This window comes from Ylistrum balloti, unplaced genomic scaffold (genome assembly GCF_031769215.1).
Source record: "Ylistrum balloti isolate Yb309-2 unplaced genomic scaffold, AGI_CSIRO_Ybal_v1 Utg370110, whole genome shotgun sequence".
Taxonomy (NCBI): domain Eukaryota; kingdom Metazoa; phylum Mollusca; class Bivalvia; order Pectinida; family Pectinidae; genus Ylistrum; species Ylistrum balloti.
Genome location: NW_026782132.1, coordinates 584233 through 606349, shown reverse-complemented (window position 1 = coordinate 606349; position 22117 = coordinate 584233). Strand labels below are relative to the sequence as shown.

The 22117-nt window shown below is 36.7% G+C and overlaps 2 protein-coding genes across 2 annotated transcripts in view; one reads left to right on the top strand and one right to left on the bottom strand.

Moving 5' to 3' along the window:
- The first annotated feature begins 142 nt into the window (after positions 1 to 142).
- LOC132550226 (spartin-like) lies at positions 143 to 7126 on the top strand. The gene is made up of 7 exons (XM_060214265.1): positions 143 to 225; positions 1320 to 2118; positions 2343 to 2666; positions 2783 to 2977; positions 3245 to 3406; positions 3519 to 3609; positions 4369 to 7126. Exons 2-7 carry the CDS (start codon positions 1326 to 1328, stop codon positions 4553 to 4555), a joined length of 1752 nt encoding a protein of 583 aa, XP_060070248.1. The 5' UTR covers positions 143 to 225; positions 1320 to 1325; the 3' UTR covers positions 4556 to 7126.
- A 2304-nt stretch (positions 7127 to 9430) lies between these two features.
- The window catches only part of LOC132550189 (cadherin-related tumor suppressor-like), a 75941-nt gene continuing 63254 nt past the window's right edge, over positions 9431 to 22117 (bottom strand). Inside the window, exons 10-18 of the mRNA XM_060214220.1 lie at positions 21234 to 22101; positions 19639 to 21000; positions 17543 to 19287; positions 17281 to 17384; positions 14650 to 14957; positions 14312 to 14520; positions 14049 to 14163; positions 13258 to 13404; positions 9431 to 12818 (exon numbers count right to left, since the gene is read on the bottom strand). Coding sequence (XP_060070203.1) covers positions 11062 to 12818; positions 13258 to 13404; positions 14049 to 14163; positions 14312 to 14520; positions 14650 to 14957; positions 17281 to 17384; positions 17543 to 19287; positions 19639 to 21000; positions 21234 to 22101 — 6615 coding nt within the window. The 3' untranslated portion in view covers positions 9431 to 11061. The remainder of the gene's footprint in view (positions 12819 to 13257; positions 13405 to 14048; positions 14164 to 14311; positions 14521 to 14649; positions 14958 to 17280; positions 17385 to 17542; positions 19288 to 19638; positions 21001 to 21233; positions 22102 to 22117) is intronic.

Here is a 22117-nt window from a genome sequence, read left to right as displayed (position 1 = left end):
CAGTTCTGGTGATTGTTGAAGTCTTTAGTAGTCTCTCAATGACAGGGCACGTGATCGGAATTTTTTGGAATTACGTAGGTGAAGAGGTATATTTCCGAGATATTCCGGGCGTGTGATCAACTTTCGGTGATTCATATTCACGTACTTCGGCATCATAAGGAAACATATATTTGTTTACTGCGTGGTGTGTTACTTCATAGATTATCTTCACGAAGTGTAAAGAAGGTAAGACCATATACTAACGATAATCTATCGTAACAGTACGTCATTTGATGATGACAACTTACATATGACAGTTCAATTAATTAAATGCAAACTGTCAGGTCATTTGAACATCATTTCAACATAATGTATGACTTTTAATTAATATATGTACGTTTTATCGGCCAACTCATTGATAATTTGTTGTATGTGAACATAAGATAAGTATATAGATGATTTTAGCCTAAGTACATCAAACTGCTATTTAATCGCTATTAGATAATTAAATTACTGCCACATTGAAAAGTATGGCTAGAACATGACACAATCTCTGCATGCATACACTGAACTTTATTCTTGTTTTAAATGTGTTTAGGAAAAAAACCTATGGAAAAGTGAAATCCATTGTAGGCTTCCTCAAAAGAAATTTTAAGGTAAATTTAATTTCTGTCAGGGAGTAAGTATATAAAACCCAATGAGGCCAGAACTAGAATATACTTGCTCATTTTGGAATTCCAATATTGAGAGAGATATTGACAAGATAAAAACGATACAGAGAAAAGCAGCCAGATTTGTCACTTGACAAACTCAGGGACACATATAGCCTTGGTGGTATGCAGCTTACTATAATTCTAGAATATTTCAATTGGCACTCCCTAGAAAACAAACAGAAAAGAAGGGTCTAACCACACTACAGAAAGTTACATCAAAACAAACATCAGAAAAAAACATTCTATATATATAATTGTAGATGGATGTAGATATAGAGGAAGCATTAGCACTGCACTGCACTGAAGGTCTGAAAATATCATGTAATACTCAAAGACTGCAATGACATCTACTAATACCGCCATTTGGAAAACTGCCTGTAATCATAGTTCCTGATTGAGAAAAAACCTATAAAGAGGGGTTGGCAGATGGATATAATGATCATTTCAATTTTGGAGTTTCCTCCCTTTAATAATAATTATGGAATCACTTGTGACATTGAAACTTAACTTATAATTTTCATTTTTATTTGTGTTTTATGGCAGAGTGTGAAATTAAAACACAAAATGTAAGCTGAAAGTGACCTTCTTTGCCATCTTAGAACTAGATTTTGAAATTTTTCATTGTAGAAAATTATGGCTGAATGCCAGTTGCCAGCCCGACCCCAGAACAGAGAACGACCTACCCGTCCACCTCCACCTAGTTGCATGCTTAATCAAGCAAATTTCAAAACCTTGCAGAAATGTCATGACAAAGCATATCAGGAGATAGAGAAGGGTTTGTCTTTAGATGAACAAGGGCATATTGATGCTGCTATCAAGTCATATGAGAATGGATTGAAAAACCTGTCACAAGCTCTGGAAATGGATGCTGAGAAAATTTGTGAAAAGGATGAGGATAAAGACACAGCAAAACAACTGCAACAGAAAATGACAAAGACAAGGTTACAAATTACATACAGGTTACAAACACTTCAGACTCAAATCATTTCAGATGTAAACAACCACACAAATGGTCATACATCAATGGAGACTGAATGCCCACCTTCATATGACCAAGCCATGTCTATGCCTGGATCCCACATCAGTGATGAGACTTTCATGTCTATAGGCGACAGTATAATGAGTGACACACAAAGTGGATTGGACCCTTTGGAATCAAATGCAACTGAAATACTGTCTATTTCTGATGATGTCCAGATATACTATATTTCTGCAGAAGGATTTGTAAGTGCTCCTTCTTATCCCTCTGCACTAAGAATTGCTAAATTTAATGAGAACTCTTCAAATGAGGCAAGTAACTTACAGCAACCACCGGCCTTCCTCCAGGTCCACGACTGGTTCTATCCCTTGGTGCCTGGGACATCGCCTGCTCTTCGGGCAACAAATGGGGCATATATCTTTCCTGATCTCAACTCAGAGCAACAAGGTATCATTATACATTTTTTCAGTTAAATATATTCAGAAAAATACTGGTAATCAACCATGATGGCTAGAAATCATTGCTAAATTAGGGAAAATAAATGTGAAGTAATTACAAAAACTTGTGATTGTAGATCTCTTGTTCATATTGTTTGATATCTGATATGATATTTATAAGTATTTACAAAGTTGACATAATGTATCAAATATATCAAGTGTGATTTTACATAGGTGGAGCTGTGGGACTTATGTTGCCTGAGAATATTTCTTTTGAGGAAAGACAAAACTTTGAAAGAACACTTGGGGCATTTACCTTACTGCAGGAACAACAGCCCTCACCCGCTACTCCATCAGCCCCGCCCCTCACTGCAGCAGGGGACAGTCAAACAGGATGGTCACCAGAGACCACTGCAAGAGAGAAAGAACAAACCAAGAGACCACAGGACAAGGTGGTAGGGACCCTCACTGACCAGGAGGAGACCAATGAAAAAGAGACTTCTGGACCAGAAGGGGAAAGAACTACAACTGAGAAAATTTCCAAAGGAATTAGTGTTGGTATGCAAAGTTAAAAAGTATTTATATAAAATGTTTAATTTTCTGAAGTTAAGTTGAGGATTGCTGTACAATACTAGTAGTGTGCTGGATTAATTATCATATGATTTATTTGACAGCTGCTGACTGGATTTCTTGGGGAGTAGGAAAAGGTGCTGAAAAGACTAGTAATTTGATCAGATATGGATCTGAAAAAGTGAGGGAAAGGCTGAAGCCAGAGGAAAAAGAAAAGGAGATAGATCCTCGTATACAGAAAGGAGCACGCTACGCCAGGTCAGGGGCCAATGTTGCGATCAAAGTTAGCTCATTTATAGGTAAATATTTTGTTATAACCTGGTAGTAGTTGTACCAGAGTTTTTTTGCTAGTTACTATGAGCTGCAGGAGAATATGGTAGCATATCTTTTTTCCTTTGTCTGTTACTGGTACAGGTTTCAACATTTTAGGCTTGATTACTTGTTTTCTTTTTCAAATTTTCTTATGTTAGGTTTCGACTTTTTGAGATAAACTTGCCTTTTGTTGTAAATTTATATTGATGAAGTAATAAGTGAAAAATCTATGATTCATTTCTTTGTGTCCATAGTAACCAAGTTAGGGGAAGCCACTGTTGCTGTTGCTAAAGAAGTCGCACCACACATCAGGAAACAGGGTCAGAAAGTCTTACCTAAATCTGTCACAGAAAAGTCTCCAGACGGAAAGTCAAAGGTTGATGATGTCATAGAAGTTGCCGCCACAGGATTCAAAGGTTTGTATGATTGTGAGAAGCTGATTTAATCATTGTTATTGTTAGTGTCTACTGTCATAATGAATGTTACTTGTACTGATACAGAATTTATAATGTTTATTTGTTGTTTAAGGTTTTGGAACTGTGTATGTATCCCTAGAATCAGCTGCAAAGGTCTTAGCGAAAAATATAGCTCAGGAAACTGTCCGTACTGTTGACCACAAGTAAGTAATGCTGAAACAACAATGGCTAAAGGTCTTTGAAAGGGCTCATAAGACATTTTCCAGTTGGAAATTTATTAACAAATTCTTGGTGAAAAATGAACAAGGATGTGTAATTGTTTATTAGAATTAAAATTGGTGGATCTTTTTTACAAATAAAACTCAAATTTAAACACCTTCAATTTAAAAGCTGCCTTTTTGCTCAGGCCCTGTTACACCTGAGAATGGACCTTATATGATTGCTAAACCATTAACACAGTAGCAATTTCATGTGTTTGTATCTACTCTATATGCGATGTATGGCTGTATGATATATCTACTCTATATGTAATGTATGGCTGTGTGATATATCTACTCTATATGTTATGTATGGCTGTGTGGTATATCTACTCTATATGTAATGTATGGCTGTATGATATATCTACTCTATATGTAATGTATGGCTGTATGATATATCTACTCTATATGTAATGTATGGCTGTATGATATATCTACTCTATATGTAATGTATGGCTGTGTGGTATATCTACTCTATATGTAATGTATGGCTGTGTGATATATCTACTCTATATGTAATGTATGGCTGTGTGATATATCTACTCTATATGTATTGTTTGGCTGTGTGATATATCTATTCTATATCTTATGTCTGACTGTGTGAAAAAGAGCTGAAATCTTTTGCAATATTTAAGAAGAGAAAGCATCAATAATGTTAGCCAACATAGTAGAGATAAAACATTTGATAATTTATCTGTTGTCCAGATATGGCCCAAATGCTGGCGAGCTGACAGAGAACACACTGTACACGGTGGGAAATGTTGCCATGACAGCATACAATGTAGACCAGCTTGGTATTAAGGCCTTGGCAAAGCGTGCTGCCAAAGCCACAGGGAAAGAGGTAGTGAAGGACTTCTGTGCTACGCGTTCTAACAAAAGCCAGCCCCAGTGAAATACCATCCATCATATATCTGATCTTTGATGGAGTCCATAATTTTATACTGATACTCTGGCTCATCAGGAATTCTGACTGAAGAATTCAGATGTTTGATAGATCAATGTCCATTCGTTTTTTGAAACAACAAAAAGGTCATGTAGGAATCATAAGCCACCCTATGTTAAAATATATCAGAAGTATAGTAAATGAGATTTTCCCCACAGCGTCCTGTCAACCATGTGTCTGAACATTGTATTTCACATATCCTAATATCTATGACTTGTACAAAACTGAATGTTAGTGTTAAGTTTACCAAGTTGATAATTTCATAACATTCTTTTTCAAGTGAGTAGCCCCGGTACATGTATTTATAAAAACACAAATACAGTGTATCAGTATCGTACGTGTATTGTAAGCCATAATTTAAAAGATACATGTAGTTCAAATTACCCTTGTAAAAACAGGTATAACTAGGTATAGGTTACATAAAATAGGGTATCCTTAATAACAGTACTCCGAGGTACATCAAATCCTTAATACAGAGATGTCACTTCCTAGTAGATCACATTTAACTAGATATTTATATGTTGAAATACTGCATCACTGGCTTTAAATGCTTTAGACATTAGGCATTATCAGATGAAAATATCACAAAATAGCTTCTATCTGTTATTACTGAATAAAGATGCTATATGTAATTATTAGTGCTGGGTTTTACCAGAGTTAAATACTCTACCATGATTAGATATATTCAAATGATTGATAAATCAAACATATTACTGCAGAGAAGATTGATGTCTGGTATTATTAATTATAAATACCCTAAACATGATACAAGAGTTATTTAGAGATTTTTTTCTACTGGTCAGGGTTTGATAAAATGACAATTAGATAAATGATTTTTATATTATGTTGTGGATCTGTTGTCATGACGAAGGGTGATGCTGTTCATGGATCAAAGTTGTGTAATTAAACGTGTTAAGTTGCTATTACTGAGTATATCATTAATATATTATTTAAATCCAGACCTGTTGGAAAACATTGATGTTATAAATATTGTTTCTTTAAGTATGTTCAATCAAACTATTTCCATTCTTTTGAATGCTTTTTAATTCAAAATTAAAACTTTCCAGTGCCGTGTCTTTTTATTTATAATTCTGATTGAGGTATTACATTTAATGATGTTCTATAACTTTTTAACACTGTATATAATGCACAGTATGTATAAATTTATTTAAAAAAGATGTATTATATTGTAAAGCTGCTATATGAAAGCAGGGCCAGCCAGCCAGCCCATTGGTTCTGTATAGTCTATTAAAACATACATTTTCTCAACATTTCACTTCCAAGCTAAAGATACTGATGTCCATGTATGTAAGGAAACAATTGTGTTGATCAACCGTATGAGCAGTGCTGTTTAGAACAAGTTACTTTGATAAATATAATCAGAATCACCAAGTCTTGCATTTCTACATAGAACCATTACACATATAGAGTGTATGTTGTCTGTTTCTCATATATAATCCAACATGATGGTGATGAAAAAAAATCAAAATTGAGCTTCAAAGACAGTTTTGTCTTATTAAATGATATTTCTTGAGGATGTTCATGCATCCTTGTTAAACAGAATAACCACTTCATAATATCTTTCTCCCGTCGATGTCATTGTATATAGTATCATGTTATAATAATTTGACCAGGAACCATATATATGTGACAGTGACAGTTACAGATGTGGTTACCTCCCCTTACGTATATATATTATATAAAGGGGCAGACTGCCTCAAAAATTTGACAGTTTGCTTGTGTGTACTGTTGTTATTACTTCATTGATCATATATATATATATAAATGATCAATGCATATATATATGTGTGTATTTTTTTTTAATAGTATTTGTAGTGAAAAATCATTTTAATACCTGTGAATATCATTAGTAAACAACAATGCACATTTGAATGAAATGGTCAGTGACACAATATGTGGGTATCAAATTTATTTGAATTGTTGAATCTGGCTGTACATGTATATAACACCTGTAGTAGTTCTAGTCATGTGACCTCTTTTCGCTACAGTAATATGTGAATAGAATTTTCTTGTAAGCACAAAATGTGATTGATTGAAGTACAGTATAACCTGCCTTAGTGACTACAGCATCTGTTTATGAAACCACCTGCTTATAAAGACCACTTTCTTGATGTCCAAGAAAGGCCATATCAATACAGTGGAACCTCAGTGGTCTTTAAAGACAGGTGTGACTATTTTGATGGAAACATTGATAAGTTAATAAGAGATATATGGATGCTTATATTTTTGTGGGGATGGACATTGATATCTCACCAACTTCAGATACGCTGTACACTGTTTATAGAACAGCTTGTAATTGTCAATTCCACTTGTTCACTTCATACTTATACTTTCAGTTGGTCTCGAGTTGGAGACATGCAAAGTTGGTTTACTGGTGAGGCCCAGTATGTTTTCCTCCATCCTTTTAAGCGCTTTGTTACTTGTGAGAGATAACCGTTGTACTGTTGTTTAGATAAAAGCATGTGCTACTGTGATAAATAAAATGATTGTTTTCTTTAATGTCTTATCATTTATTACTTTCTCTATAAGACAAGAGGAGCTGCTATTATTATAGAAAAAGTGAAAGGACATTTATTTCTTATGAAGGTTTTTTGAGCAGAAGTTTACCAATATATCAAGATAGATTTTCACAATTTAACAAATTTAAAAACATTTTATGTCAGAGCTTGTGAGGAAAAACTAGCGTTGATATCTACACATAGATGTTTCAAATTCCATCACATTATGAGGACAAGTCTTTGTAAGTAAATATGATGGGCATGCTTGATTCTGTTAGGCCATTGATGACATATTCCAATCAAGGTTTTGATGTTGGTATATGTCCAGCAGATTGTCTTTCCCAACAAGTACAACCTGTGTAGGCCCAGTTTGGTTCTTCATACTGAAGAGCAACCTGAACAGGCCTGGTGTGGTTCTTCATGCTCCTTAGTAAAACCTGTGTAGGCATGGTGCAGTTCTGATTGCTATAGTCATTTTCTCAGCTATTTACATGCTGAGAAAGGTTCAATTGCTGCAATTTTTTTCAGGATTTTGATCACCAAACCACATCATGCATTTTTCCCTGAAATTTTACATGATCTCTCTGTTAAGATTACAAACCAGTTGTTATAAAATTTTACATGATCTCCCTGTTTAGATTACAAACCAGTTGTTATAAAATTTTACATGATCTCTCTGTTAAGATTACAAACCAGTTGTTATAAAATTTTACATGATTTCTCTGTTTAGATTACAAACCAGTTGTTATAAAATTTTACATGATCTCCCTGTTTAGATTACAAACCAGTTGTTATAAAATTTTACATGATCTCCCTGTTTAGATTACAAACCAGTTGTTATAAAATTTTACATGATCTCCCTGTTTAGATTACAAACCAGTTGTTATAAAATTTTACATGATCTCTCTGTTTAGATTACAAACCAGTTGTTATAAAATTTTACATGATCTCCCTGTTTAGATTACAAACCAGTTGTTATAAAATTTTACATGATCTCCCTGTTTAGATTACAAACCAGTTGTTATAAAATTTTACATGATCTCCCTGTTTAGATTACAAACCAGTTGTTATAAAATTTTACATGATTTCTCTGTTTAGATTACAAACCAGTTGTTATAAAATTTTACATGATCTCTCTGTTTAGATTACAAACCAGTTGTTATATGGACATGATGTTGCTTGTAGACTTCATTCAATATTTGCCTTGATGAGTGACAGTTTTCATGAAATGCCACCATTTGTATCTTGTTTACATTTTCAGGAAATATGAGTTATCATACTCAATAAATTAATCATATTCTAGGTAAGTATTTTCTTTAAAGAGTAGAAAAGGAAAAAATAAAGAAAACATTTATGCTTGATTTGAATGCAGTACTGTATGAATAAAAGTTAAAGTTGCAATTACGAGACCGACATCAAGGGAGATAAATCTTCCATCCTTCTTATACAGGTTGGACTAATTCATCAAAAGTCATTCTCAGTTGCCTTCACAAGAAGAGACATAAAATGACAAATTTTGTAATCTTTATTCTAATATAAGCCTCTCATATATATATAAAGTTGGAATATACATACTGGTTTTGTAATATTTTTATAATTCTTTTTAGAGATAAAAGTGTGACATCCCTGTATATATAAGGAATGCCCTCAGATTCTGAATGTTGTACTAAACTGGTGTCTGAAGGCAACACAAAGTCCTTTATTCAATGGAACCTAATTGATAGGAAAAAATCACTTAACATTTTTTGCATTTGAATTAATCTGAAGTAATATTTTGATTCTAATTATGTTGAAAATCTCAGAGAGGTTTCAATTAAGTAAAGCATACAGGAAGTTATTTCAAATGTCTTCTTGCAGTACAGAGTCATAATTATCTTTTTATCTGCAGTATTTTTTTTATAAACAAGTCATGTGTGATATTATTACAACAAAACAAAGCTTTGTATATTTTTAGTTTTTATTTCTTCATATAAAATGTTGAAATGTGGATGAGTCTGATATGTGACATGATTAATATTGCTAGAGTGACAGTACATGTATTGTATACATTAGTTTTGGTAAACATTAGGAAAACTTCAACATAGACAACATTACACAGACATTAAAAACCCATGTGCCTCCATCTTTGTAACACGGAACTCCAACTATCATAAGTGATATACACAAAAACTCAAGTAAATAATATTGTAATTTAACATATTCTCTATTCCTTTCAATACTAAAAGGAATAAAACAGAAAAGAATACCAAAATTTTAACAGAATAGAATATTACAAAATTGATTTTAGTAAACATAAAATGTACCTGATGACTATATTTTCCAATTTATAAAAAAAATTTTGGATGAATAATCGCTAATAAAAACTTTGGACAGAGAAGGAAATCTTTGGAAACAGGATAAAAAAGACAAATTTTAATGAAGTGTAATGCTGTATAAATACAGATATATAAACTTATATATGGGTGGTAGCATTGTAAACAAATTCTAAGGAAGGAGAAAACGTCGTGGATATTTTATCCTTTTGATTTGTGTGAGCATTATTGTAATGGGAGGTTCTGAGTAGCTACCCAGGTACTCCTCAGCAGTGAGTATGACATCCTACGACAATCAGCAGATATTTTTGATTTTATGTGTCAACATGTCATATTTCAATCTATATCAGCACTCATTTTTGTAGAAAATTCAGAAGTAAATTCCAGGAAATGGAAATGTCAGATAAAGATGATATAATGAGCTATCATGTTAATTAATCTTTGCTAGTCAAAACACGCTATTTTTAGAAAGTACAGGTACACTCTGAAATCAGGATTCAACAATGGGATATCAGATATATTGGGGACCAAAAATGGGATAGCATGAGTTGATCCCTAGATTTGGATCCCAGTTGAGAAGACAAATAAAAGGGACCTAGCTGACCACAGTGACGTTATACATTTGTATGAGATAAGTCCAGCTAAGCACACTGGATGAATGTCAGGATGGAATGTTAACTTTATGGTTTTGCTCCTTGGCTATATAAGAAAGACTTGGACCTGGTATAGTAGAGATTTCCAATTATAACTGCTGAAAATCTCCATCAGAAAACACAATATAGATGGCAACAATATCAGAATCACAGCTCAAACACTCAACTGACACAGAATCACAGCTCAAACATACAACTGACACAGCACTTCCACTCTAATCTAAGTCACACAAACACTTGTATCAGTCATCTTATGACTATGTTTTTTTCATTTTTACACACACCACACTCAAGTACGCAAGTAAAGGAATGGAATTCTTTACAACTGGTATAAAATCTGTACCTAATGGCAAAAGATTTTACAATAGAGATACTCAATATCTGCACCTTTATGGAAATGTTTTATAAATGATATAATTCTAAATTGCACTTCAGATATTTTGCTATCAACTTGGTTCTTTTCTTTGATCTTTCCTGATTCAATCTGATTCAAATCTAAAATGCATGTAGTATGGAGACAAAAAAAAGGAGCATGAAACAGATGAGCCTTTTAGTGAGATACAGAGAAAGAGTTTGGTAAACACACCTAGAAAAATATCGCAGCACACCAAAATCAATTAACTTAGGATTATTTTCCATACAATGTAAAAATATTATAAATTCTATCCACTCAATCATTTTCACTAAGCCTTATTCCATTGACTCGCTCAAAATTCTCAGGCAAATAAAAACCTTTTGTTGAATAACATATCTTACAATCATCTATGTACAAATTTCCTTCCTTTTTATATCATAAAAATGACTTAGGAACGAATTTACAAATTTATAAAATAGTTTATGCAAATGTTATTTAGTTTTGCATGATCAATTTGAAAAAATATGATAATAATAACTGAATGCTTCACAGGAGATAATCCATATGTCACAATAATACAGATATAAATAAGACAAACATATAGGGACCTGAGATGTTATACATATTCTTCCTCCTCCTGGGCAACTTCCACCTCGGTCGACCCATCAAGATTGTCACCATCTGGGAGGGATGCTATATCACGAAATACCCCTACTAATTTCTCAAAACTTGGGCCCCAGTTTAAAAATTCATCCCAGTTAAATGAACCGTTAATTGGCTTAGCACCATTTGTATGACCATCCTCTGATGAACCAAAGGAATCGCCATTAGAAGTCCGTCCATCAGACATAAACTTTCTATGATTATTGTTGTTGTGTATATTATAATCTTGATTCTCATTATCAACCTCTTGCAGTTTTGATAAGATGATGTTTGAGGAATCAAAGTCATTTCGAGGCCTTTCACTCTCGTACTCAAACTCGGAACAAGTGAAGGAGTCATTTGCACTTTCTTCAGAACTGGAATCCGGAGGTTCCAACACAGAACTGTTGTGAATGTATGGTGCACGATGTCCATGACTGGCACTCGATGATGACACCATCTCCACCATGCTTTCAGGACTAGGTGGCTGGGGGCGTGTATTAAGTTTTTGAATTTCCCCAATAGTAAGGCCCTTTACCTGGCGTGGCTGTGGTGGCTGAACCTTTAAAGGCTGCCCACGGAGCTGGGAGGGGTGGCCCTTAGGAAGGGAAGGTGGACGGGCCACTGATGAACTGGAGCTATGACTGTGATGGCTGGCAAGACTGTGGTCAGAGTCAGTCCGACTGTGATGTATGTGATCTGACTGCGGTGTCCCACGCACATTAGGGTTGGTCATTGGACTGTACCGCATATGTGGTGACATCCTAGAAAGGTGGTTCATGGGGCTGTTCCGAGCCCCAAGTACTGCGGGACTATTGCGTGATGAGTTGTGTAGTTGAGAGGGGTCAAGAACAGCAGGACTATGAGTCATTGCCTGACGACCGTAGGGAGAAGGACTCTCCCTGATTGGCACAGAGTTACGGCCATGCCCAGATATGGTCTGCGGACTCTGACCATGCCTAGAGGAATGTTTATGAGGTTTATGGTGCATGTTGTTTAGGTGGGTGTGATGGTGATAGGGATGTTTGTTCACCCCACGGAAATCTCGATAGTGTGCCACCACATCAATATCTGAGGGAGCAATACTACTGGCATTGTCTATATCATAATGCTCTGGAATGTCATCATTTGTCATATGCATGTTAATAGCATCTCCATTGTCTATGATGACTGTTCCATCGTCAATCTCCAGTGGTAATTGTTTGCGATGCTGTCTGTCTGAGCTTATGATATCAGGCCTGCTGAAGTGGTTATTGCTTTGATTGCGTCGTCCAGAAAGTCCCTGATCGATGTGGGAGCTGATGAAATCTTCTTCTGTTGGGTGGTCACCGTATCCGGAGCCCTGATGACCGTGGGCACTGTTATTGGTGAAATTCTTATTCACATGAGCATTGCCATTTAGTTTGGCTTCTGACTTGGATTTACTCATCTGCCTGCGTTTGAATCGACAGAAGATAAACACAGCAATGATTACAATGATAAGCACTCCAAAGAAAGCGATCACCACAATAACACCGATCCCGATACCCGAATCTGAAACATGGACAGCACCACATTTCACTGTCTCTCCCACTGGAGTACACACGCCATTCCCACACGGGGAGTTAGAGCAGAGAGCAGAACAACCATTCTCCACACCTTCTGATGGCTCCACTATGAATCGGTCAGTTGTACCATTGAGTGTGATTGGCTGATTGTCCAGACGGAACACAGAGATACACCCGCCAAAACCTGGGAAATGGATCGAAAGGTTTGATTAAATATGAACTGGTCACATCTGCTTACAAATATAAAACATGTGCCAACTTTTCACGATGATAATTAATTTTACAAATATGAGAATATTATAAAGCTGTTCAATGTTGAAACTACACTAAGAAAGAAATAGATCATTAGTTTCAGGTCATGATATATGTTACCTTATTTAGCATGTCATTGAATTAGTAGGATCTTTTTAGTTACATCTCATACAAAAGTAATTTTACATAAATCATCATGATTCAGAGTCACTTTCATCAAAGCATATATATGTCTAAAGTAAACAGTATATTACCAGCAACTCTTGTATTGTTAACAAATCAATCACAAATTGGAAACTCAACGGAAAGAAGTAGTCTTTAACAGCAAGATAACATAACTCCTTAAGGTTTTATGTCACTGTGGTACATACCTTGTCGACTAACATCACCAGCGGAGGAGGATGAGGGATCACCTCCCAAGACAAGGGTAGTCACTTGAGGGTCGGAGAATAGGAAGGCAGAGCTGAGATCCTTGGTAGTCCCTGGGGAGCCCTCTACTGCCAATCTCACCTGTGTACCTATGTAACAAAGCAAAAAATTATTCGACAAGATATTTAAGATATTCAATTCATTCATTCATGCTAGAATTTTTCAGATCTTTAGTGATTTATTCACAGGATTTCAGAAAGGAAACAATCAGCCAGTTATGTGTGTGAAAACATAAACTTTAGTAACCTTCCCTCCTTACATATCAGTATAAACGGAGTCTGATTATAACAGGTTTTATGTTCACTATTACAACGTTTCGGTCGTTCAGCAGACGAAAATGGAATCTTACATTTGTTTCCATTTGTTATGTTATCTATGTATCACATTTAAGAATTTTTTATTTCAAAAGTGAGCAAAAAGAGAAAAATTTGTGATGAGTTTCAAATGGAAATGATTTTTCATCATGTGATTGATTATTCAGGCAAATATTGTAGAAAATTTCCTTATCGATTAAACTTAAAGTAGTTTCTGCTCTACATCAATAGTTACATCTCAATGGAATCTGTGAGTGGGTGGTTTCATTTCACTATCTAAACCTGACATCACAATAAGGGATGTTACACATTTGTAATACACAAATATATTGAGTCTATTCACTAAATAACAAGACAATCATGTGATAAGTGATTTGCCATGATTTTTACCTGTTGACATACTAGACTTAAGTACTTACCTGTAACAGTGATAGTGACGTTGTACCAGTTTCCGTTGGACACTTGGACAGATGAAAGTTGAATGGTCTGTATTCCCTGCCTTAGTATGCTGTACTGCAGTTTACCTTCAATGACCTGTAGGACAGATACAATTTACACATATGAATTACAACTATGCCAGTATATCCTTAATACATGATGATAATTTAGTTTTTGTGATAGTCTCATCTCGTCATCTGTACTTTACATGTTTATAGTATTTCTGATTTGACAAGACACTTACAGAGAGAAGGGCACTGTAGTCTGAGCTCTGAGAGGCGTAAAACAGGAGACCATTTTGTGTTGTAGTACGGAATCTGATGAACATGCTGGAAGTGTCCGTAGCTCTCCTCTTCCTATTGGATGCAGTATCAACAACACTATCCCTATAGTAACTATCCCTCTGAGTAAATTGTACAAATGTGTTTGCACCAAATCCGAAAGGTTTCACCTCTGCAAAAAACAAAACAGACATCAGTTCACCATCCATAACAACAAAAATCAAAGTATCATGGCAACTAAATCCACCGAAAAACCATGGATACATTGTAAAAGATGGAAACAATTCTTTTAAAGACTCACCAATCTGGCATAAGGCACCGCTGTATTTTTCTGGGCATCGACAATGTGCCTTGCTCCACTCATCCACACACACACCACCATTGCGACAGATGAGACCAGTACATACACTCTGCCCTTCTGACCTTGGGCAAGTGTCTGTAACCTTGACTTTGTCACGGAAATCTGATCGTGTTAACAAGTCACTTTCATTGCAGTAGAAGTTCCTCATACAGCCAATGAAATCATGTGTAACAATTTGGCTTCGGCTTGTGATTTCTGTGATGTCTCGAATTCCACCTATACTCAGCTTGTCTCCTAGGGACAGGCTCCTGTTTACAGAAGACAACATACATCATTACTGTTGTTAAACAAAACATACAAAGACTTCAAGTCAAAAAAAATATAGTCAGTTATTTTTATTTTTTTATTATATTTTTTTCTAGTATCGATAGGGCTCACCTGATTTACCATAAAACCTTAGTTTGCTACTTTAAAGAATGAACAAATTGTTCCGACCTCATGCAATTATCAACTTAACAACTTCAAATGAGGCCAGTGACACCATTCGGATACTGCTGATAGTAAGCACTTTATACATAACACACACAAGACATGGAGAGTGTAGAACTTGAGCATACACAAAACATACAGATTTAAGAAGTAACTTGTGTATAAGTTAACAGTGATGAAATTCATGATTAATTAAGAAGTTTATGGAAACTATATTCATTATCCTTGTTACTCTTATACAGATACTGCAATACAATGAGTTTCTCCTAAGAAGATTTCATACCATACTTAATCTTTCTAACATATTCAGAAAAGGAAAAAAAATGTCTTCAATATTTTAACGAAAACTGAAAGAATTCAACTTGTCACATCAAAATTACATCAGGATTATATACAACACACAGAGGTCAAACTAATTCTTTAATTCTTTAACAATCCCCAGGCTACATAATGGAATACATTACCCTGTTGTAAATAACACCATTGACTCAACCCAACATTCTTCTATTACATCTACACCAGTAACTTTACACCTTAATCCATCCAGGTTGACATCAAATTTCATGCCAACTGATGAAACATCCACCCGAACAAGTGATTCACGTCCCAAACTAGAGGTAGTCTTTCAACTGAACCCAGACGCACATAACTATGGGTATGATACCTCATACCGAGGAAATGCTGTTTTATGACAAATCGTGTGGAGCTAGTAACTAGATAGCCTAAATATGGTACAAGACAATACTTCATGGCCTTATAAGTGCTACAATTGCCACAACTGTGCGTGTATTCCACCATTAAGGTGGTGACCGTCTTACAAAACCGCCCAGGCATGTCTACAGTTTCCATTCACAGACAGATACAATGTAACAGTTATCAAACTGTACAACTGCTGTAGGAAGTTTTCAAATTACATGGTGAGATTAATGAACAATCAAATGGCCTGATATTTGGGTATAAAATATCCTCTTCTACTTCTGTATAATACAGTCTCCATTCTATTACTTCAAATATCCATACAATTTTAATGGAAACAAGTTATTTTTGTTATAACAATGCTAGGATGTATCAATTATGTGTTTATCTGTATGGCCACTTTTTGTTGTGGTTGTGAGTGTAATTGACGCTACTGTAGTGTGATTGTTGTGAGTATAATTGACACCACTGTAGTATGTTTGTTGTGAGTATAATTGACACGACTGTAGTGTGATTGTTGCGAGTATAATTGACATTACTGTAGTGTGATTGTTGTGAGTATAATTGATATTACTGTAGTGTGATTGTTGCGAGTATAATTGACATTACTGTTGTGTGATTGTTGTGAGTATAATTGACACTACTGTAGTGTGATTGTTGTGAGTATAATTGACACGACTGTAGTGTGATTGTTGTGAGTATAATTGACACGACTGTAGTGTGATTGTTGTGAGTATAATTGACACTACTGTAGTATGATTGTTGTGAGTATAATTGACACGACTGTAGTGTGATTGTTGTGAGTATAATTGACATTACTGTAGTATGGTTGTTGTGAGTATAATTGACACCACTGTAGTGTGATTGTTGTGAGTATAATTGACACTACTGTAGTGTGATTGTTGTGAGTATAATTGACACCACTGTAGTGTGATTGTTGTGAGTATAATTGACACTACTGGAGTATGATTGTTGTGAGTATAACTGACACTACTGTAGTGTGATTGTTGTGAGTATAATTGACATTACTGTTGTGTGATTGTTGTGAGTATAATTAACACTACTGTAGTATGATTGTTGTGAGTATAATTGACACTACTGTAGTATGATTGTTGTGAGTATAATTGACAGGACTGTAGTATGATTGTTGTGAGTATAATTGACACGACTGTAGTGTGATTGTTAAAATTTTCCTTTGGTATGAATGATTCAGATTATTAAAACAATTTGAATGTACTGTCAATATAAGGACAATGGTTTTTAATCACACAAGTATCCTGCAATAATAAACAGATAAGTGTCATGTTTATCTGTGGTAACACATGCTGGTTTAATATCTGACGAACACTTTCTTTCTTTTGTTTCATTTTCATGTCTTCTGTAAATGATTCATTCAGAAATGTATTATGATATTAGTATTTCACTAATCATTAGAATCTCACTTACCCTGCATTCTGTGAGTCGAATCTATGACAGTTGGAGTTACCATCCTCACAGGGTTGGCATTCTTCCCCAGTTGCTGGACAGTCATGGACATAGACATCCACCCTCTGTCAAAATGTAATACATAAGATAAATGCAGTTCCAGTTTAATAAGTGGCGGATGTAATTTATAGAGATAATTTTTGAATTACAAAATAGGAAACCCATGATTCATCTTCTTACAGGCATTTTACTCTAACACAACATAATAAAGACTTCTACTGACCTGTCCAGCTCTCGTGACCTTGACCCTAAACCATTGGCCAGTTGACACATTCTTGTTGACCATGACCTTGGTGGTTTGTGTGCCACTGTTGAATGAGAACTGTACAAAGCCTCCTATGATTTCCAGGGCTACAAACTTCATGTTGGTGATGGCAGGATTGTATAGGAGAAGGGCATTAGGCCTCAGGGTGGAAAATGTCACATCAATCAGTTTGTTATATTGGACAGTCGTGAAGGAGAACTCAATGTAAGAACCTTCATTAAACCCTACGCTGGTAAACTGGCAGTTGTCTCCCCAGTAGGTAAAAGTACACAAACATATATGTCCTTCTTGTTGATTCTTGCATGTGCCTCCGTTCTTACATGGGGTATTCCTACAGTGGTCCTGTCCAATTTCACAGTGTTCTCCATAGAAGCCATCAGGACACTGACAAGAATAGGAGCCAGGACTCTCCACACAATTACCCCCATTCTGGCAGGGTTTGCTAGTACACTCCAGCACATCTGTATCGCAGTATGCACCAGTCCAGCCTGGAACACAGGCACACACAGGGTTACCAAAGTTGTCATTTACACAGGTACCACCATTTTGACAATAGTTCCCACCACACTTTTCCACAGGCTGGGTACACATGTCCCCAGACAAATTTGAAGGACAGATGCAGTAGTAGCCAAGAGTGAGGCCAGGGGAGGTAATAACCAGTTGGCTAGATTCAGACACTGATGCTCCACTACCAACATTGATCTGGTTCATACATTGTCCACCCTGGTCACTCGCACAGGTAGTCGAGCCACACACAGAGTATCCAACTGTTGATATGATGATTCCCACTTCTGTCTGTAGCTTAGCAACGTTGTTGGCTATCTTGTCACGGAGGATGTTGCCCTGGAGGTAGCTACCATCTAACCTCTGAAAGGCCACAAAAAGCAGCATGTCGTCACCCAGTGAGGTCAGGTGATGTACCAGAACTGTGTCCCCCATAGACAAATGTGACATGGAAATGAGAAATGGAGTGTAGGAATTCTCTAGGAATGATCGTGGTGTGATGTTCTCAATCCTTAAAATGACAGTATTTTGGAGCGTGGCATTGTCAATGGTGACTATCTGAATTCCCACTGTATAATTAGCATTCGGAGAATTCAGACCATCTGATCCCATCACATCTAATGTGTACTGTGATGCGGTTGGTTTGTTTCGTATTCTGAGGTCACATGTACCTGAAGGAATCTCAAAATGATTATCACCATCACTGTGTAACCAACATTGGTAATTGCCTATGGTATCTTTGTCTAAAGGACGTACATCAGCCACAGGCATCACAGGAAAGTCACCTTCCATCACAGAAATCAGAACATTCATGTTTCTCGGCATTGGTGGCTCATCGTTCATATCCTCTACAATCACATGGAAGGACAAGGTAGAATTAAGCTGGTTGGGACTACCTGAGTCAGACACAATTACAGGGACACTAAAATCCACATTTTGTTCTCGGTCAATGGCAACCTTGGTTTGAACCAGACCTGTGGTGGGGGAGATGGAGAAGAAATAATTGTCCCCTGTCACTGCTGTAAAGGTATAACTTCCAGAGTTGGGAGGTAGATCCTTGTCAAAGGTATGACTCAACAGCATCATCACTGAGGACCCTTCAGCACTGTTTTCCTGAATATATCCAACTGGTATGACAGGGTCGAAGTAGGGTGCGTTATCATTAATATCCTCCAGAGTTACCTGAACCGTTGCGGATCCTAGAAGAAAAAAAGTCGTAATCCTCAACACCATGAAACAATAATGCTAAACGAATATTTACAACAGAACTAGATCAGATGTAATTACAATACAGAATGTAAATCTGAATACATATTACCACAGTACTATGATAACTAGATAACAAAACACAGCATTCTAACTTCAATCTAAATTTTAAAATTCTAAAAACATTTTCAAAAATTTCTTTTTCAAGAGAAACAGATTTTTCCCGGGGGCAAACTAAAACAGTACACTACACTTCTTATGATAAACTTTTATTGCTAAAGCTAAGGTAACAGTATTGATTTTTGAAAAGCACAGAATTATAAATAAAACTATATGTAACAAACCTGTCTGAGGCGGTATGCCGGAGTCAACAGCACCAACAGTAATGTTGTACATGGCATCTACTTCTCGATCAAGGTGTCCTGATCCAGATGTGCTCACGATTCCTGTAACTGCATCAATCTTAAACGCATTGTTAAGGTTTCCTCCTAGAATGGTATAGTAGAACTGTGGGTCAGATTCTTTGTTGTCATTGTCAACAGCAAACACCTGTGTAACACTGACACCCCCTCTGGATCCTTCCTTCACGGTCGCCATGTACACATTCTCACTAAACACAGGGGCGTCGTTGGCATCGGTCACTTTAATTGACACAGTACATTGGTCAGTGTCATTACCCTGGATACTACCCCAGTTCTTTGCTAGGACTTTGAGGTCAATCTGAGGTGAGCTCTCATAATCAGGACGTCCAGACACAGTGAGGAGGCCTGAGCTGTAGTTTATTTTAAATCCTTTTGTATTACTGGAGCCAATCAAATAATAGTATACCATTCCATCCTCTCCTTTATCACTGTCACTGGCATGCACACTGCCAACAGGTGACCCATCTGCAGCAGACTCTGTGATGGTGAAGGAATATTCATTCTGCATAAACTGTGGGAAGAACTCATTGACCCCAGTCAGATGGATATGGATGTTAGTGGAGCCCTTCATGGTGGTGCCCGGATTGATAGCCATTACTGTAACTGTGTACAATGACTGGGTCTCATAGTCTAGTTGACCCTGGGACCGAATGATTCCGGTCTTGGACTCGATACTGAATCGACTAGTGTCACCAAGGTGGTATTCAATGGCTGCGTTAACCCCAGTGTCAGCATCTGTTGCAGTCACCTGAATCACTCTCTCACCACTAGGAGAATTCTCGGCAATGTAAGCATCATATTGCGACTGGTTGAATACTGGGACCTGATCATTCACGTCTCTTACAAACACAGTAAAAGTCCTGGAGATTTCCTTATGCAGTAGACCCTGGTCCCTCACTGTGATATTAAGGTAGTGTGTCGCTGTTGTTTCATAGTCCAAGGCTTTCTCTATAGTCAGGGCACCATTCACACTATTGAGAGCAAACAGGTGGTCTGGGTTTCCACTGGCAATACTGTATTGCACTCTGCCATTAGGTCCTGAGGTATCAGCATCTGTTGCAGTTATGTTTGCAATCTCTTTGCCAATATTCACATTTTCATTAACAGTAACCTGAAATATAGTAGTGACAAATACTGGTGCATGTTGATTGACTCCTGTGATGCGGAGCCTCACTGTGGTAACAGAGGACATGACAGGCGTACCCTTATCACGTGCCTCCAACATGAGAATGAAGTCAGTGTCCTGCTTTCCAGCATCCAAGACAGCTGCCACTGTGATGTACCCTACAAAACAAAACAACTTTTTTAAGCACTTTTAAGTACTCAACCATTCCAAGGAGTAAATATCTAAGGTAAGTATGTTACTTTTTTGGATTAAAAGCCAGATTTTTGTCATTATTTCATACAAAAACGATTGTAATCAGCTGATCCTGAACATTTGTAATAGCATTTCCTGTAATTTTGATACAATTTATCAATGAAAGAGTAAATGGAAACTCCACCAAGAGAAGTCATACCTGTAGATTTTTCTACTGTGAAGTAACCTGACCCATTGCCAGACACCATGAAGTACTCAATCTCAGCATTGACCCCAACATCAAGTGTATCTGTGGCTTTAACCTGGAGGATTCTTGCTCCATGTTCCACTGTGACTGGAACAGCTGAGAAGTAACTACTTCTTTCAAATTCTGGTGCATGGTCATTGGCATCCAATATACCAATCCTGACCATAGTCTCTGAGGATAATGGAGGAATTCCATGATCTGTTGCTATGACAACAACTTCCAGAACATTGGCATGTGCAGCAGTGATGTTCTGGTCATATACAAGTTCACGCTTGGAGGACAGACCACCATCAGTAGGATCGATGACAACATCCTCAGATGGGTACTTGAGTGTGTAGTAAACCTCATTGTTTGGAGAAGTGCGGTCCGCATCCAATGCAGTTACCGTCCCAATAGGTGTTCCAGATGATTGGCGCTCCGGGAATGTAAATGTCGGATTCTGAGGCTGGAAGATGGGTATGTTATCATTGACATCCTTGAGATATATAATGACCCTGCTGACAACATCATTGAAGCCATCAGTGGCTGTAACATCTAACATATAAAACGTAGAGGTTATCTCTTCAAGGTCAAGGTCACTCTTAGAGGAAATGTTACCGCTCAATGTGTCAATAGCAAATTTGTCATGTGTCATTGAGTAAGAGACATTTGCGTTGATGCCAATATCAGCATCTACAGTGGTCACTTGTAGTATGAACACACCCACATCTATGTCTTCATTAATCGTAGCGCTGAACTGACGTTTAAACACGGGTGGGTTGTCATTTTGATCCAGGATGGTGATCCGTACAGTGGTAGAGCCTGTATTGGAAGAGGAACCCTGGGAAAGAATCGAG